We start from the raw sequence: 18,541 nt of genomic DNA on the forward strand, positions 1-18,541 counted from the left end.
CCAAGCCGCAGATAGCAAATGAACACACGATGATGACATTAGCATGTTAGCGGCTAATTGATGAGCCAGAGGAAGCCTGGCCTCGCTGTACGTGGAAGTAGTGGTGTCACTGCCATGCTAACTGGTGCGAAAGTCTTCCTAAGTGCTCAGTATGAAGCGTTGAAGGCCAGTTGAAGCAGACAAAACAAGATGATGAGGGCGGCGAGGAGTAAAGATAGGCGACAAGGGGTGACGAGGGGCGGTGCAGGGGTGCTGAGAGGTAACAAGGGCGGAGTGGCAAGGGGCGTGATGAGGGGGCGGTGTAGGGGGTCGCCCCGCTACAGCCCAGGTGCGCCTCAGTCTCAAACTTCCTGCTGGGATCACAGCACTAAGCCCGGCCTGAGGTGACGGCCGCCGCCATGGCCAATCACAGCGTCTGATGGCTTAGAAGATAATCTGGGCCTGGGGCGTGTGTGTGTGTGTGTGTGTGTGTGGGGGGGGGGGGGGGGGGTCCGTGTAAATCTGAGGAGAATGTTCAAGAGAGTGAAGAACGCAACGTTCCGGAAGGATGTCAGTGATGTGTTGTCAACTTAATAATGTGGTTGGCACACACACAAACACACGTGCACACACACGCACACACTCGCTCAGTGTGAACTTGGTCAAGTTTGTGGTGTGTGTCTGCTGGAACGTTTGAGAATATTTCTTCCTCCGACGCTGACGGGCACATGAGAAAGAAAGAGGTCAGAGGTCATGTGTCAGGTGGATCCTGCACATCAGAAGTGTTGACCCCCCCACACACACACATAGGCACACAACACCCCCCACCTCCCCCCTTCACTCCATGCTCATTGGCTGAACAAGACAAACAATGACACAGTTGGGGGGGTTAGGGGGCACCAGCGGGGGCAGGAGGACAAGCGGGACAGAGAGAGAGGGAGAGACAGCATGCAAGACAGAGAGAGAGAGTGAGAGAGAGAGAGAGAGAGAGAGAGAGAGAGAGAGAGCAGGTCGCGCATCGATCTGCACAGGCGCACTGAATTCTCCTGACGAACGTTGGACACTTTTCACTTTTCACTTTGTTGTCTTACTGACCAGCATGCTCATCAACTATTTGGTAAGTCAACCTTTCTTTTTCTTCTTGTTCTTCCTCTTGTGCGAGCCATCGACGCACTCGCCCACTTCACAATAAACCGCGATCATGATGAGGACGATGATGATGAAGCGCTTTCGTGTGGCAACGAAGACGCCAAAGCGCGTCACGGTGACGTCACTGCCACGTTACCCGGCGTGTTCTCTGTGTGCAGTTGTTGCTGGCGTTGGCCGGGTGGCGCTGTGGCATCATCGCGGCGTACGTCTTTCAGGCCAGCCGACCCGCCGAGGGTGGAGATGCCCCGCCCACGCACACCAAAGGTGAGAACACTCACTGGAACACTTTGGAACAATACAGATGACCAGTTCTGTACGGCTCCTGTGCCGGGTCCCTGGTGTCCCTGGTGTCCCCCGTGTCCGGTTCTTTGTTTCCGTGGTGTCCCCTGCGACTGGGCCCTTGTGTCCCCCTCGTCTTGTCTCTTGTGTCCGTTCCATGTGTCCACTGTCTCGTGTCTTTGGTTTCTCCTATGTCGGGTCCCTTGTGCCCCCTGGTGTCTCCTATCTGATTCCTTGTGTCCCCTGTGTCTACTCACCTGTGTTTGGTGTCGTGTCTGTGGTGTCTCCTGTGTTCGGTGTCTTGTGCCCCTCTTCTCATGTCCCGTGTGTCCCTGGTGTCTACAATGTCCAACTTCTTGTCCACCCTCTCTCTCTCTCCTATGTCCTTGGTGTTTTCTGTGCCTGATTCCTCGTGTTCCCTGAGTCATGTCCCCTGCCTTCGATGTCTTGTGTCCATGGTGTCCCCCGTGTCCGGTTCTTTGTTCCCGTGGTGTCCCCTGCGACTGGGCCCCTTTGTCCCCCTCGTCATGTCTCTTGTGTCCGTTCCGTGTGTCCACCGTCTTGTGTCCCTCGTGTCTTTGGTGTCTCCTATGTCGGTTCCCTTGTGCCCCTGGTCTCTCCTGTCTGATTCTTTGTGTCCCGTGCCGACTCCCCTGTGCGTGGTGTCTTGTGTCTGTGCTGTCTCCTGCCTCTCTCGTCATGTCCCATGTGTCTCCTGTGTGTGGTTCCTTGTGTCCCTGGTGTCTTCTGTGTCTGGCTCCTTGTTTCTGTGGTGTCCCCTGTGTCCGGGCCCTTGTGTCCTCCTTGTCATGTCTCTTGTGTCCCTGGTGTATCCTGTGTCACTTGCGTCATGTCCCTTGTGTCTGGTTCCACGTGACCCTGATGTCTACCGTGTCCGATTCCTTGTGTACACCGTCTCGTATCTCCTGTGTCCGTGGTGTCTGTGGCTGGTTCCTCGTGTACCCTTTGTCGTGTCCCTTGTGTTCCCGGTTTCTCTGGCTCCCGGGTCCCGTCCTCCTCGTGTCCACGGTGTCTCCGCAGTGGTGTCGGAGTGGGTGAGCTCTTCGGGCTCATGCAAGGGTCGCTGCTTCGAGTTGGAGGAAGCCGAGCCTCCGGGATGTCGTTGTGACAACTTATGCAAAACCTACTACAGCTGCTGCTCTGACTTTGACCAGCACTGTCTCAAAACGGGTCCGTACGCCCACACAGCACACTCGCGTGAGCGCATCATGAGTCCGTACTGACACCGCGTGTGGTCCGTGTCGCTAGCGGGACGCTTCGAGTGCCGTCCGGAGCGTTGCGGTGAGGGGAGGAAAGACGAGCATGCGTGTCACTGCACAGATGACTGCCTGGAAAAAGGAGACTGCTGCTCCAACTACAAGGCGGTGTGCCAAGGTACCACTACACTTCCTGCTCGCCACACCTTACCGTTAACACTACTTTTACTTTTTCTACTGCCTGGTTGCTGCGCGTTTACTTCCTGCCCTGCTAAAGGTCCGCATACAAGGTCACACATCTATTTCCCACTGCAGTCAGCTTCCACTTCCTGCTCACTACACCTTGACTTCCTGATCCACTTGGCTTATACTTCCTGCTATGTGCCTACTTGTAAATCATGCTACATGTCCACTTCCTGCTCAGGTGTATCTATACACTGCTCCACTACCCATCCACTGGCTACGCTACTCCGCTTCTACTTCCTGCTTCAGTACTTATCTACTGTGTTGCTGTTATTGTCCAGGCGAGGAGTCATGGCTCCAAGGAGACTGTGAGGAGACCGTCAGCGCTGAGTGTCCAGCCGGGTGAGTCGGCCGGAAGTAGCTCTCCCGTCAGCAGGTGGCGCTAGAGTGTGGTGAAGGAAGAGAAACAAATATTTGTTTTGTTTCTTGCGCGCCACAGTTTCATCCGCCCGCCACTCATCATGCTGTCTGTGGACGGTTTCCGGGCGTCCTACCTGAAGAAGGGTGTGTCCGTCATGCCCAACATCCAGAAACTCAGTAGGTCGGCCCCGCCCCCCACGCCAGGGCACGCCCTCTGCAGACTTACACTAATGCCAAAGGGTTTTTTTTCCCACCAGGATCATGTGGGACAACTGCTCCGTACATGCGGCCCGTCTACCCGACCAAGACCTTCCCGAACTTGTACACGTTGGCCACGGTGAGTCACAGGACCAGTTAATGTGTACTGTGTCAACACCGGCGCCCAGCACGGGCCACCAGGGGCTTGCCCGCCTGAGGTCCCGACACCGGGGGTGGCGGCGACGTGTCAACCTGGGAGCACGCTAGGGTCCGCCGGAGGCCACTTCGGGCTGTGCGCCCGTGGCTCTGACAAGGTGGGCGGTGGCATGCAGGGACCCCAAGTGCACGCCGGGGGCCGCATTTGAGGACCGGACAAGCTGGCGGCTGGGGTGTCGGTGCCATGTTACGTCCCGCTGTATCAACTAGAGCATGCCCGAGGTCCCAACATGGTGGCGCGTCAGGACCTCAGTGGCACAGCAGGGGTCGCTGGGGCTCGGAAGGCGCCAACAAAGCGGGCGTGTCGGTACTATGTGACATCCCGTTTTGTAAACTCGGCAGGGCCTCTACCCAGAATCCCACGGAATCGTGGGCAACACCATGCACGACCCGGTGTTCAACGCCACCTTCAGCCTACGTTCCCGAGAGAAGCTAAACCATCGCTGGTGGGGCGGGCAGCCGGTGAGTTGCGAGGGGACGGGGTTTCAGACATCACTTCCCGTTTGCTGTCCCACACTGGTCTCGTCCACAGATCTGGATCACCGCTAAGGAACAAGGCGTCAAAGCCGGAACCTTCTTCTGGCCCTGGTACTCAGAAGGAGGTACTGATGATGTACTTGGTACTGGCCGCCACTGATGATGTCATCAACTTTGTTTCAGGGTCATCGAACTAGAGAGACGAATCCTCACCATCCTGCAATGGCTGAAGCTGCCCGACCAACACAGGTCCAAGACACAACAGCGCTTCTGCCGGGCGCCACCCGTGACATGCTCCTAATGCAGGTGCTGTTATACGTTGTTGCTGTGTGCGCAGACCTTACGTGTACGCGGTGCACTCGGAGCAGCCTGACACCTTTGGACATCGCTGGGGTCCCCTGAGCAGTGAGGTGGGCCAGGGGGCGGGGTATGTGTATGTCTGTTTGATGCCACCGCATGCTATATAAAGCGAATGATAACCAAAACTAGGATTTAAAAAAACAACGGAAATAAAAATAGCAGCACAGTGAGCACGTGGTTAACACATCAGTTAGGGTTAGGGTCAGTTTCAAAAACAAAAAGTCCAAACTACAATAACTAAAACTAGGGGATAACTATTGTAATCTTATTGTGTGCGCGTGTGTGGGTAGCTGGACAACACGCTGCGGCAGATCGACGGCGTGATCGGTCAGCTGATGAACGGCCTGAAGCAGATGAACCTCCATCGCTGCGTCAACGTCATCGTCGTGGGCGACCACGGTGAGGCCACACCCCCACATCCCCCCCCTCCCCCCGGAGGCGACAATGGCGATGATTACATCATGATGACGGCGGTGACAAAGAAGCTGTGCCCGCCGCAGGCATGGAGGAGGCGCACTGCGATCGCACCGAGTTCCTCAGCAGCTACCCGCTCAACATCGACGACATCACGCTCATCCCGGGCTCACTGGGCCGGATACGGCCTCGAGACGCCAAGTCCACTTCATGTCAGTCACCGCCCTATTTTACAAGGCTACTTCCTGCTCACTGCTCACGAGGCGCCCTCTTCCTGCTCCACTCAGCTTCGACTTCCTGCTACGTTTCTACTTCCTGTTCAATACAGCTAGGACTTCCTGCTGCACTCCTCTTGTGTCCACTTCATGTCTACTACCTGCTTTCCTTCCTGCTCTATTTCCTGCTGCCGTTTGCTTCTACTTCCTGCTCACAACACTTCTACCGTACTTCCTGCTCCACTCAGCTCCTTTTTTCTACTACGCATTTACTTCATGCTTAGGTATGCGCCCACTTCCTGCTTGCTTTGCCTCTACCTCTCCTACTCCCAGAAGCCCCCCCACCCCGTTCTCACAGCGCGCATGTGTGTCGCCCCACAGACGAACCTCAGCAGGTGGTCGCCAACCTGACGGTGAGTAAGGCTCTGGGGAGCGGGTCTGGGTGGCGTGCGTGGCGTTGACCTTGTGTTGGTTGCACAGTGCAAGATGGCGACGCAGCACTTCACGCCGTACCTAAAGCAACATCTGCCCAAGAGACTCCATTATGCCAACAACCGCCGCATTGAGGACGTGCACCTGCTCATGGAGAGGAAGTGGCATGTCGCCAGGTAACGTGCCACGTGGTGCACCTTTGTCACGCGCCGCCTTTGTCACGCATCATTTGCTACCAAGCATACCACCTTTGTCACGTCACTCAAAGATACCTTCGTCACCCACAGCTCACTAACACGCACACCACCTTTGTCAGAAGCCACCTTGGTCCTGTGCCGCTGGCTAACATGTGTATCGCCTTTGTTACAAGTCACCTAGGTAACACACATGCCACCTTAATTCCCGTTAATACGTGCACCACATTTGTCAGATGTCAGTTGCTATCTGATGTGCCACCTTTGTCACGGATCACCTTTGTGAGATGCCAACTTGGTAACATGTGCTACCGTGGTCACATACCACTCGCTAACATGTGCGCTACCTTCGGCACATGCCACCTTTTTACATGCTGCTCGCTATCATGTGCGCCACCGTTGTCACGTCGCGCCGCCTTCGTCATGTAACACTATTTATCGAATGCCGCTAACTGACCTGCACGCATCTATTCTCGCATTTCATCCTGGTCACACGCCGCTCATTAACCCGCACATCACTGTTGTTTTTTGCCACCTTTGTCACGCGCCGTCGGCTCGCCGCCTGATGCCACACCTCCAGGAAAATGCCAGAAAAGATGCGTACGCGTTGCGGTTTCTTTGGCGACCACGGCTTCGACAACAAGATCACCAGCATGAGGGTGAGATTTACGGTGGCTCTTTTCCATGTGCATCCCGACTAAGTTCCTGCTCCCCCTGTAGACCATCTTCATGGGACACGGGCCCAGCTTCCGCTTCCGCACTCAAGTGCCGGAGTTTGACAACATCGAGCTTTACAACGTCATGTGCGGTGAGTCATGCACACACGCCTGCAAAGGCGCCCCCTGACTCTGCCGCCTCCTGCGTCACAGACCTGCTCGGCGTGAAGCCGGCGCCAAACAACGGGACGCACGGGAGCCTGAACGCCATGTTGAAGTCACCGCCCTTCCAGCCCGTCATGCCGGCGGAAGTGACGCCACCGGCGCAGGACGAGGACGCGGCAGAGGCGGCGACGGGGCCGGGGGCGCCGGTCGCCTTCGACCTCGGCTGCGGCTGCGATGACGAGGTCAACCTGGGCTGTGACGCTGACCACAGGGGATGAAGTAGCACCTCAACGGGAAAACCTCTTTTACATGTTTGTGGTTCCTTGCAGAACAAAGTGGAGCGGAATGTGGAAGCCTTCAGCCCCGCCCAAGATGGCGTCGACGACTACAGTAAGACCCCCTGATGACATCACCGCTTATGTCGCCCCATACACTTAAGGTCGCCCGGAAACTTGCCCCTCACATCCCCCGATGACATCATGACGCTGTCCCAAATGTCAACCCTAACATTGCCCCTAACGTCGGCCCTATGATCACTCGTCACCCCAAACGTAGCACCTAACCTAACCTAACCATCACACCTTACGTTAGCCTTGATGCCGCCGCTAGCGCCAACCCCAAAATTCGCTGCTAACGATGGCCCTTGCATCCCTAACGTCGCACTATCATCACCCATAACGGCACCCCAAACGTCAGACCTGACGTCGCGCCTTACGTCTCCCCGATCACATGACCCCTTGCGTCACCGCTAACATCACTTGCCCATGTCGCCCCTAAGCTCGATTCGATGAATCTTTTCTTGATTTTATTTTCGATACTTTTCGCTAATCCTTGAGACTTCCGCCAACATGGAGAAGAAGATGCTAGTACCTAGCGAGCCATAAATTGTCCCAAAAAAGGGCACGTCTTTCATCTGGAAACAACCGCAGTCTGCAAAACGTGCATAATAGATGTTACGTCACCTGAAGACGAAGCACGTCATCGAGTGTGACGCATGTATAACGTTCAAGAGAGCCGCAACACCGTGCAGCACCTGTAACATACAACAACGCCGCGGAGCGCGCAGCTATCGGCAGTTGAAGCGCTTGTGTTTTTTTGTGTTCACGACGGGAACGGGGCGGGAAGATAGACCAGAGATAGTAGTTCGGCGATCACGGACGAGATAGAAAGTGTTGTCGGGGCTTGTTTACATTAGCAGGAGCAGCTACTAGCTAGCATGGTCGCGTGAGCGATCACCCAAATAGTTTGACAGCGGGGCAGTTAACTGTTCCGGACAGGCGGGTTTGCACAGTGTGGGTATTCTCAAGAATCAGTGGAGTACATCTTTTTTTTACTCGCTTTATTCACAGATCGCCGCATCGGATTCGTTCCAACTCGTGACGTCACGTTTCTTCTTCCGCTCTCCTTTTTCTTCCTCTTCTTCTTGATTTCCACCATCTCTAAGTGTTAAGTGATGATCATCTACAACAGAGCCGACCCCTAAGAAATACATTAGCGATTACAATTATAGCGTAATGATTATGTTGCGCAATTGAACAGCAGCCAGAATTGTTTTTAATCCTATCACATAATGTAGGGCAATAACTGTCCCGCGCTAATGTTCTTGACATAATATGGAAATTCAGGCAAATTGTTCTGGAAGCTCTGCAGTCAGAGCCAAAAAGGCCATTTTTGGTCAAATGCAATTTTACCAATAATTGGCATAATAAGTTCTTCCGGTGTTTTGTTTTTTGGCCTCGGGTTTCTCGTCATGTAATTTATTTGTTTATAATAGTGAAATAAACCTTCTGCTTTACAATGTAAAGACATTTGGTCTGGCCCGGTTTTATCCATATATAAACTTTAATACAATAAATATCGAGTCGTATCGAATACCGACACGGGGGGATATATCATACGTCGTATGAAATTTCGGCCATAACTCGCAGCACTACCCTAACGCTACCCCTACCCCTAACCCTCACACCATCCCCAACGTCGTGCCCAACGTTGGCCCTAATGTCCTGTTTGTCCCGCAGACGTGACACAGCTGCCGTTCGGCCGACCCGCCGTTATGTTTGAGGCTCGTTACGCTTTGCTGCATCACTCCGACTTCATCAGCGCGTACAGCCGCCAACTGGCCATGCCGCTGTGGACGTCCTTCACGCTGATGCCGCAGGTACGTCACCATGCACGCAGGCGCCATGGCGACGCCTCACTGGCTCGGCTACAGGTAAACCAGAAAGTTGTTCCCTCTGATTGGAGGAGGAGGAAGAAGGTCAAAAGCGAGCCACCCAGGTAACACCCGTGCCACCTTTGTCCCACGCCACCTTGGTAACACGCGTGTTCCTCCACCTTTGTCAGTGGAGGAAGAAGGTAAAAAGTGGGCGTGGCCTGGGGGGAACGTGACAAAGCCGTTTCCCCCCAGGAGGACGTCACTTCTCTTCCAGAAGGTTCCGCCAGCGGCCCGTGCCTGCGAACGGACCCGCGGGTGTCGGCCGACCACAGCGCCAGCTGCAGCGCCTACGAGCAGAACCGCCTCCTCGGCTACGGCTTCCTGTTCCCGCCCGGTAAACGAGGGCGGTGAGGGCGTCTGCCGTGTTGTGGCGGCGTCTGGGTGCTGAGTCAGCTTGTTCTTTTGTTTGCCGCAGAGTTGGCGTCGTCGCCCGAGTCCAGATACGAGGCATCGCTCATCACCAACACCGCGCCCATGTTTCCCGCCTTTACTCGTGAGTCACACGTGGCCTTTGTCCCGCGCACACCGCGACGTCGGAGCACAGCGCTCAGCGGCTCCGCTGAGCGCGACAAAGGCGGCGCTGTCCTCCCTGAGACGGAGCGACTGAGTCCGTCTTTGTTTGATGCCGTGACTCAGCACTTTTGGGTCACGTGACACGTGCGTGTGCCCGCAGGAGTGTGGCGTTACCTGCAGGGCGCGCTGCTTAGGCGCTACGCACAGGAAAACAACGGCATCAACATCCTCGCCGGACCTGTCTTTGACTACAACTACGATGGCCGGCGAGATACCCTGGAGGAAATTCGAGAGTGAGCGTGTGCTTATATGCGTGTGGCATCACCTGGTGGCGCGTGGCAACCTTTGTGTGTCTCTCTCTCTCAGTGTGTGTGTGTGTGTGTGTGTGTGTGTGCGCGCGCGCTTATCAACCTTACAACTGCGTCATGTGAGTTTAGTGAACGCCTACTTCCTGTGAGTGACAGGGAGCAGGCACCTCGAGTAACCATTGTGGTGTGCAGGTGGTCTCCCGGCACGCCGCCTGTGCCCACTCACTTCTTCACCGTGGTGACCAGCTGCCGCCAAGCCAACCAAACACTGGACGAGTGCGACGGCGATCTGAGCGTCTTCTCCTTCCTGATTCCTCACCGAGACGACAACAGCGAGACCTGCAACGTGAGTTCCGCCCCCCGCGAGATGGAAGCGGCCCAGAGGGGGCGCGGCTAACGTGCGCCCTCTGAAGTGCTTCCTATGTGCAGAGCAACGACGGCGAGCAGCTTTGGGTGGAGGGGCTGCTACAGCTTCATACGGCCAGGGTCCGCGACGTGGAGATAATCACCGGGCTCGACCTTTACCGGGCCAACAACCAGAGCTACAGCGGCATCCTCAGCCTCAAGACGTACCTGCGCACCTTCGAGACGGACGACTGACACCCGAAGATCTGACCGAGAGACGGTCGACTAGCTGACGCTCAACCAGGTGACACCAAACCGGGAGACACTGCGACCAGCTGAAACCTGACAAGAAAGGTCCAACCGAGCGACACCTGAGACAGACAGACACCTGACCAAATGATACCGATCCTACTGACACCTAAACAACTGATGCGCGACTAACACCGGACATGCAACCTGCTGACACCTGACACCAGACTTAGTGGCACCGATACGGCCGCCGAACAAAAGACACCCAACCAACTGACGCCTAACAAAGAGACATCGACCGACTGAAAACCGAGTACGACCTTCAGAATAGATTTTTTTTCGGTGTGTTCATTCAACGTAGGACGGAACAAACCGCTTCCTTCCGCCTGCCATACCTGTCTGAAAACCAAGTGGGCGTGGCTAAATACCGTGAACATAACATATGGACGCACGCACGCACGCACGCAATCACGATCATTGTGTTTCAACTCATTAACTTTTTGTTTGCCCTGACGTGAATGTCATTCTTGGTTTTGGCCTCCGCAGGGCGCCGTGGCTCACAGGTTTTATGCCAAGCTAAGCTAACGTCTTATTTAACACGCTCAACACAATAACGTCGGCTTGTTGTCTGCAAGCACAAGTAAAGGACTGTTATGAACTACTTTGTTGTTTCCAATTTCTCGGAGCTCTCCTTACCCAAAAAAAAACAAAAATATCCAAGAACAAACAAATTAAGTAGTCATCGGTCATCATTGCTTGATTATTTTCAGTTCAAATGGACAGTTTGCTAAGTCTGTTTCATCCAGGCAGCATCGAACTCTGAAATGACTTCATTGCAGATGTTCATGGGTAATGCATCATGAAAATCTGTGATCAGGATGAAATGGAAGAACATTGCACCCTAATGTATTTAGCAACATCAAGAAAACAAAAATGTCCCTTTAAGAACCATTTTTGGATTGTGTTAGTCTTCAGAATTCCAAAATTGTACTCCAAATAAATCGGTTTCAATTTGTCAGCGTTTGAAATTCAAGTCTTCACTTTATTCAACGTACGATACACAGCAACATATCAACACTGTTCCCAGATTGACAACTTCGTTACTACGAACGCTCGGTGAGGCCACCGGTAGGTTAGCTGAGGCTGGGGAAACCCGTGCACTCACCATCAGGAGCCCGTGCACACTTGGGTGGAAACCAACGTTGTTTCATTCCACCTGAAAATTCCACAGAAAGCGTCAGTCAAGTGGACACGTGTTGCGACACCAACACGACGATTGACGATTGATCATTTTGGATCGCCGTCTCCATGAAATGACATCGTGGAGAAACGGTCGTCTCATTTCTCCAAATATTTGTACCCGAGGACCGAGGAGGTTGCAAAGAAACAAATGAGACTTAGCCAAGAAAATTCACATAACGGAAACAATCGAGCTGGGATTGGCTGGCGACCGGTTCAGGGCGTATCCCGCCTCTCGCTCGAAGATAGCTGGGATAGACCCGTGACCCGCGTGAGGAGAAGCGGTACAGAAAACGGATGGAAAACAATCAAGCGTACCTGCCGGTCCTGCCGGTCCCGCCGGTCCCGCCGGTCCCCGTGGTCCCGCCGGTCCCCGTGGCCGTGCGGGTCCCCATGATCCTGCACAGCTGGGCCCGACGAGGCGCTCAGGCCTCAAGTAGCAGCGCAGCAGACAGTTGAGCAGGTGGGCTCGGGCCAGTGGATTGAGCAGAATGTGGTCGAGTTTGAGGTAAGCTGCTTTCTTTGTGCGCTTCGAAGACCTTTGGTCTACTGGTGGGTGACCCTGGTTTTTTTTTTTTTTTGTGTTTGCTTCTTCTACTTCCTGTGTTCAGGGTTCTGGTGTTCCAGCTGTTGTCACTGCTGCTCTTTGGACAACATGCGAGAGGTGGGTTGATGGGCTTCTGGTTCGGCCTGGTAACATGACCAATGTCACACTTGTAATGTTTGTCCTAATTTCTTTTGGTTCGGGCATGTCAAAAACATTGCAGCTTTTGGGCCTTACTTTGCTCCGCTTCAGAGTTTCCCGCGCAGCCCAAAAACTTATCAGGCTCCTGCTGGCCTCCAAGCTTCACTCCAGTCTGAAGGTTCTACCGCTCACCTTAAACCCAAGTACCTTGGAAGTGTCTCACAGCAGAACCGGATGCCTGCCAGACCGGGTACCGAAGGCCGTCTCGGTCCCTCTGGCGGTAGGGTAGATCCGAGTCCACCAGGAAGTGCTCCGATTTACAGACTCGGTTTAGAGCAGCGACATCAACCCTATCCCATCAACAACAAAATGCCTCAAAACCACCGGGAAGGTACTATAGTTTCAAGTCACGGGATCCAGATGGTGGCTGCTGTGATGCCACCAAGGTCTGCACCAAACTCGGCACTGGTTCTGATGCCACGGAGGTACGAAAAACCCCAAGTGCTACCAAGGTACAACCCCAAACTACCACAAAGGTATGAACCAAAACCACCAAAGGAGTTGCACGGGTATGAAAAACTGCCCCATGATCTGAGGCAACCAAGATATGAAAAACCGCCACAAGCTCTCCCGAGGTTTGAACTCAAACCGTCACAGAGGTACGATAAACCACACCAGGTGCAACCGAGGTATGAGCCCAAACTGCAGCAGGTTCTGATGTCACGGCGGTATGAGCCTAAACCGCCACAGGCTTTGCAGAGGTATGACAAACTGCCACAGGTTCTGACGGCGTCAAGATACGAAAAATTGCCACAAGCTCTTCCGAGATATGACCTGAAACCGCAACAGAGGTACGAACCCAAACCGCAACAGAATCTGATGCCGCCGAGGTACGAACCCAAACTGTCTGCAGTCCAAAGGCCCTCGAGTCATAAGCCTAAATTGAGTCAAAGTGGTTCCCAAACCAACTTGAGAGGTTTTCTTTCCTGGCAGTAGCTGTGAGGTGGGTTTTGTTTTTGGAGAGAAAATGTAAACTTTTTCAATGCTAATATTTGTGTTTTTATTTCAGGTGGCTGTTGGAATTTGTCTTTGAAGCTGGAAAAAAAACTGAGGTCTGCACTTTGACTTTGTCAGCTTGTGCGTCAAATCTTTTGGATCTTTATTGCCATTTGAGTTGAAAACATTAAAGAAAAATGAAAAAAGAAAAATGTCTTCATGGTTTTTGATTGGCAGCTGTGGGGCGGGACTTGAGCCGCAGCAGCTCGGGTATTGGTCGGTGACTGTCCTGGTACAAGTCCAGTCCTGTGATCCACTCCACATCTCGCACACGTGACTGGTGGAACCAAATGTGATCCTCCACCCAAGAAGCTTCGTCTTCGGTGCTCTGTTGAAGCAAACGGGTCTTAACCGCGCCACGTAATGCTCGAGAGAAGCCGGAGCGGGCTCGTGTCTAGCTTAGCGGCAGGCCGGTGTTAGCGGCTTGACGGCTGAAACGTGCCAACGTCGAGTCTGGCGTTCGTTCCGGTTCCAGGCTCCACGCAGGAAGCGAGGCGGCAGTACCTTGCAGTTCTCGGAGTTGTCCGTGCGGTGAGGCAGCAGGAAAGCGACGGCGCGCGCTCGTCCGTCGCATTCTCCCGGCGGTCGGCTGGCGTTTTCGCAGCTGGTCAGCACGGCGAAGTAATGCGTGGGCACGGACACGTCGGCGGAGGACGCCCACCTGGACGAGAGCGTCGGAACGTCGTTAGCGAGCGTCGCCGTGGGCAGAACCTACGGACCGCTTTGTTTTTGAATTGCGGCCCCCACAGCGCTGTTGGCGACAGTCCCAGAATTTTACATGATTCACAGTGTGTGTGTGTGTGTGTGTGTGTGTGTGTGTATAGATATATGAGAGAGAGATTTAAACTATTTTACCATCCATCCATTTTCTTTCCTGCTGATTCTCACTCGGGTCGCGTGACAGCTGCTGGAGCGAGAGGCGGGGTACACCCTGAACCGGTCGGCAGCCAATCGCGGGCCACATATAAACAAACAAGCGTTTGCACTCACGTTCCCACCTACGGGCAATTTAGAGTCTTCAATCAACCTAGCGTGCGCGTTTTTGGGACGCGGGAGGAAAGCGGAGTGCCCGGAGAAAAGCCGCACGGGGACAACGTGCGAACTCCACACAGGGCGGGGCTGGGATACTTTTGTTTAGATGAAATGAACATTTGGTGAATTAGAAAAAGTTCACATTAAGTTTTTCTACTCTAAATTAGTTCATCGATTCATTGTAATTGGTAAAGTAAAAATTATTTTTTAATACAATCATTGGCTGATTATAGTTAACTATGAATACACTAAAAGAATGAAATAAAGTCAACCATTTTACATATTTCAAACCTTTTTCATGGATCTCATTAAATCGGTTAATTGATTTGTTTTTATTGCAGTTGAACAAATGTATATGTATGTAAGAATACATTTATTCTATGAGGCGGCACGGTGGCCGACCAGTTCCGAGGACGCGGGTTCAAATCCGGCCTGTGTGGAGTTTGCGTGTTCTCCCCGTGCCCGCGTGGCTTTTCTCCGGGCACTCCGCTGTCCTCCCGCGTCCCAAAAACATGCACGCTAGGTGGATCGAAGACTCTAAATTGCCCGTAGGTGTGACTGTGAGTGCCAATGGTGGTTTGTTTTTTTATGTGCCCTGCGATTGGCTGGCGACCGGTTCAGGGCGTACCCCGCCTCTCGCCCGGAGTCAGCTGGGATTTGCTCCGGCACGCCCGCGACCCGCGTGGGGATAAGCAGCATTGAAAATGGAGGGATTCATTTGATGAAATCATTGATTCGTTATAACTTGGATAAAAAGGGGTTAGGGTAAGAATGACCTACAAGCGATATAGGAGTTAATATTTTCAATGTTTGACCTCAAAACACAAAGTGGCCCGTGTTTGCTTTTGTCGAAGAGCCCGACTGCCGCTCTTACCGCGTGATGAGCTCCGGCCGGTCGTGGCGCCCGTCGTGGTCGTGGTCGAAGGCGGGGCCGGTCAGCACGTTGACGCCGTTGTAGACGGAGGCGTACTTCCTGAGCAGCGTGCCGTGGAAGTACGCCCACATCCCTGAGGCCGCACACAACCCATTGGATTTACAAATATTCTTTACCCGCTACGGAAAACTACTGCGGCTTAGTGAGTCATTGATAAAACTCTTCTTGGATTGTGGCCGCATGTCTGTACACATTTTGCTGCACGTGATATGTTAAACTGGTGTTATTTGACATCTTTTCCTCAAATAATCAAATACGAAAACGTCGAACCCATTTTGCTGACGTGCAACAGATGTACATGTTCGATTGAAGTCAAGTTTTTTCAGTGCATGATTCAAATGCGGTGAACGACTTATTTTATTCGAGGAAACGTGCAACCCATGTAAATGATCAAATTAAGGACCTTCAAAAAAAAAAAAAAAAAGTCCTTTGAATTGACTTAACTTGAACATGTACATTGGTTGCATAGGATTAAAATGTGTTTATCATATTTGATTATTTTTAAGAGGAAAAAGGGAAATTACGTCACCGGACCACATTTGAATTGTGTGCAACTGAAAATTAAGTACTTTTTTTCCCAGTGTATTACACTGCCTCCTGGTGGCCAAGATGTGCACACCAAAAGGAGCACAATGTGGGGCTGCAACGGATGAATTCCGTTTCCATTCATTTCTATGGCGATCTTATATTTTAAGATAAGAGCGTTTGGAGTTCCAAGTGTGGTCATAGAACAAATTGAAGTTTGAAGTCAAGGCGCCGCTATGAATCTTTCGACAAGTCGAGCGAGAAGCGGGTGGGTGGCGGTAGGGCGTACTGTAAAACTGGGGGTACATGGGCACCACGTGGCTGCTCAGCAGGGCGTCGCGTTGCTCGTCCTCGTTCGGGCTCAGACCTGCAACGCAAGAGCGAGGTCAGCCGCGGTCGTCCGAGGTCACGCCGCAGAGTCTGGCCGACGCGTACCGGGCGGGTACAGGAAGCCGCGGTGGAAGTCGCCGTACTCGTCACACGGGCGACTGTCGGCCGGAGGAATTCTGACGTCGGCCCGCAGACAGTCGGGCCGGACGGGTGCCGGCGGGTCAGAGCTGCTCTGCACAGAGGAGAAAACGCGCCCGTCACCTGGGGTGGGAAGTACCCGAGTCCAAGTACTGCCATTCTACTTCACGTATCCGTACTATATCCTCTACATTTGAAAATGTACTTTCTACTCCTTACTTTGTCAAAATAGTATTATTATTATTCGTGGAATCGGGGACCTGCCCTGGCCGCAAATAGTGAAAATTGACCCCCATTATAATTGCAATGAAAATATATCTTTTTTTTAACCCCCCAAAAATCTTGAATAAGTGGGGCTATAGTGCCAATAAATGTTTTCCATGAAAAAAAAACAGGGTTCGCCCCCCCCAAAAAATATATAATCCACAAATAGATAATTCTGCGGGTGCCGAACTGCAAATAAGCGGGCGTCCTCTATTTGTTGTGACAAGTCATTAAAACTGCTATTAGATGGAATTGAGTGGAAAAATGTATTATTGACTTTCAGAGTACGTGCTTCTTTACTTAAGGAGTTGCATCGGTACTTCAAGTACACCGTTCAAGTACTGCCACCTGTGCCCACAACGCTGTGAACTGAGATAGTTGCCCCCCCCCCCCCCCCCCCCCCGCCCCCGGGCATACCGGCGCAGCCACGGTGAAGGAGCTCCACACCGCCATCTTCAGGTCCTTACTGTAGGCGCTCACAAACGCCTCCTGGTGGAGGACGCAGTAACGCTCCCCGGGCCGCAGCGAGCGAGGACGACCGAACGGCAGATGATTGTGCCTCGACGCCGCCTCTGCGGGACCGAGACGAAGATGAAGATGAAGATGAAGAGTGTAAAACAATCGGAACTGCACAATAATCAATTGGAAGCCTGAAGAAATTGCGTCCATTCGTTATCTATATTGAGCCGGAGGCTATCCCAGCTCCCAGAAAGCAGACCACTCCCTGGAACGGTCACTGGTCAATCACAGGGCACAAATAGACAACATTTGACTGGTCGGCACATGTACACAAACTATATTCACACCGATGGACAGTTTGGTGAAGCCGACATGCTAACATGTTTTTGGAATGCGGGAGTCCGCCGGTGCAAAGTCTCTTCTCCTGGTACTCGGGCAAACGGGAAGGCCTAAGCCCAGATTTCAACCTCGAACCTCTGAAACATCACGCAGAGGTGCCAGCCGCTCGCCCGCTGCGCCACATCACCGTAAGTCTGTCCAAAGGAAGTCATTTGGGGAAAGACGGGCGCGGACTGACGGTGAAGGAGAAAACGGAAGACTGGCTCACCTTGACTGGACGTCAGGTTGAGGCGACGGTTGGCGGCCGTGATGGCGTCTGCGCTCTGAGGAGGAGCACCGCAACTGGTCAGGAAGCACCCAACAGTAACGGTCCAGCTAACAGTACCAGGACCAGTAACCTAACTGTTCCAGTGAGAAGACCGGTAACAGCAGTAACGGTAACACCGACATCAACAGCAACACTAACAGTCCCAGTAACAGTAAAATTACAAGAAACAGTAACGCTAAAGGTACCATGAATCACAACAGTAACAGTAACAGTAACATCAACACTAACAGTAAAAAAAAATAATTAAAAAATAAAAGCCAACACAACCAGTAACAGTCCCACTACCACTGACAGCCCTAGTAACAGTGACACTAACAGGACCACTAATAACAAAAGGAACAGTAAAATTCCCAGAAACAGCAACAGGCGCAGTAGCAATCCCAATCACAGGCCAGAAACAGTCCCGGTAACTGGAACCCCAACACAAAAAGTAACCCTTCCAATAACAGTAACAGCAACGTTAACCCCAACAGCAACAGTCCCACTAACAGGACAAGTATACGTTCCGTGACGAGACGACGGGTCCGTGTCCGGCCCCCGTGGCGACCCACCATGTGGGGACAGGAGCAGCCCAGGAGGTTTTGCGGCTCCAGGCTGCTGAGGCGGCACTCCGCAGGTGAGCTCTCCTCCACCGGGGGCAGCGGCGAATAGAAAGGCTGTCGCAGCATGTGGTTGAGGCTACCATGAGTCCCGTTGTTGGCGGCGGGTGAGATCTGCAGCACATCTGCGGTCACACGTTCACAAGGTCAAAAGGTCGCATGAGCGAGACAGCCAGCGCGCGGACTGACCACACATGAGGTTGTAAAGCTCGATGTTGGCGAAGGGTTCGACTTCCGTGCGGGCTTTAAACTTCGGCCCGTGGGCGACAAACATGGCCTGGCGGGGATGAGGAAAGCTTTGAGTTCGCGTCGGACGGCATCGGCCACCGACGGTCGTTCGTACTCACGTGCATGCTCCTCACATCGTTGTCATAGCCGTGTTGGCCGCCGGAGCAGAACCGCAGCGAGCCCGGAATTCTGAAAGCAAAT

At 53.1% G+C, this 18,541-nt stretch overlaps 2 protein-coding genes across 4 annotated transcripts in view; one reads left to right on the forward strand and one right to left on the reverse strand.

The window, feature by feature from the left end:
• The first annotated feature begins 909 nt into the window (after positions 1-909).
• LOC133395462 (ectonucleotide pyrophosphatase/phosphodiesterase family member 2-like) lies at positions 910-12,670 on the forward strand. Of its 2 annotated transcripts, XM_061664373.1 has the most exons (27): positions 910-1,096; positions 1,287-1,392; positions 2,449-2,598; positions 2,677-2,802; positions 3,149-3,209; positions 3,307-3,404; positions 3,485-3,564; positions 3,984-4,103; positions 4,174-4,229; positions 4,302-4,367; positions 4,456-4,528; positions 4,769-4,877; positions 4,979-5,104; positions 5,489-5,520; positions 5,588-5,715; positions 6,314-6,392; positions 6,454-6,541; positions 6,603-6,796; positions 6,884-6,944; positions 8,573-8,712; positions 8,962-9,103; positions 9,185-9,262; positions 9,443-9,575; positions 9,783-9,936; positions 10,020-11,931; positions 12,035-12,087; positions 12,191-12,670. In XM_061664373.1, exons 1-25 carry the CDS (start codon positions 1,079-1,081, stop codon positions 10,188-10,190), a joined length of 2,589 nt encoding a protein of 862 aa, XP_061520357.1. In that variant the 5' UTR covers positions 910-1,078; the 3' UTR covers positions 10,191-11,931; positions 12,035-12,087; positions 12,191-12,670. The 2 variants fall into 2 exon arrangements, with proteins under 2 accessions (XP_061520357.1, XP_061520356.1); XM_061664372.1 differs by lacking the exon at positions 910-1,096 and having other exon boundaries at positions 1,301-2,598.
• A 573-nt stretch (positions 12,671-13,243) lies between these two features.
• Positions 13,244-18,541, reverse strand: part of LOC133395464 (venom phosphodiesterase) — a 40,336-nt gene continuing 35,038 nt past the window's right edge. The window contains exons 16-25 of one of the 2 annotated variants that reach the window (XM_061664380.1): positions 18,460-18,529; positions 18,302-18,389; positions 18,065-18,237; positions 17,454-17,508; positions 16,805-16,959; positions 16,091-16,217; positions 15,945-16,022; positions 15,071-15,203; positions 13,669-13,825; positions 13,244-13,492 (exon numbers count right to left, since the gene is read on the reverse strand). In XM_061664380.1, coding sequence (XP_061520364.1) covers positions 13,322-13,492; positions 13,669-13,825; positions 15,071-15,203; positions 15,945-16,022; positions 16,091-16,217; positions 16,805-16,959; positions 17,454-17,508; positions 18,065-18,237; positions 18,302-18,389; positions 18,460-18,529 — 1,207 coding nt within the window. In that variant the 3' untranslated portion in view covers positions 13,244-13,321. Of the gene's footprint in view, positions 13,493-13,668; positions 13,916-15,070; positions 15,204-15,944; positions 16,023-16,090; positions 16,218-16,804; positions 16,960-17,453; positions 17,509-18,064; positions 18,238-18,301; positions 18,390-18,459; positions 18,530-18,541 lie in introns of those variants that run through there. The other variant, XM_061664381.1, reaches the window with a different exon arrangement.

This window comes from Phycodurus eques, chromosome 20, assembly GCF_024500275.1.
Source record: "Phycodurus eques isolate BA_2022a chromosome 20, UOR_Pequ_1.1, whole genome shotgun sequence".
Lineage (NCBI taxonomy): Eukaryota > Metazoa > Chordata > Actinopteri > Syngnathiformes > Syngnathidae > Phycodurus > Phycodurus eques.

Coding starts and splice junctions, on each gene's coding strand:
- LOC133395462 (XM_061664372.1), top strand. CDS start 1,725: ATGTCCCGTGTGTCCCTGGTGTCTACAATGTCCAACTTCTTGTCCACC. Junction 4,104..4,173: donor GCTGGTGGGGCGGGCAGCCG/GTGAGTTGCGAG, acceptor TCTCGTCCACAG/ATCTGGATCACCGCTAAGGA. Junction 5,521..5,587: donor AGGTGGTCGCCAACCTGACG/GTGAGTAAGGCT, acceptor TTGGTTGCACAG/TGCAAGATGGCGACGCAGCA.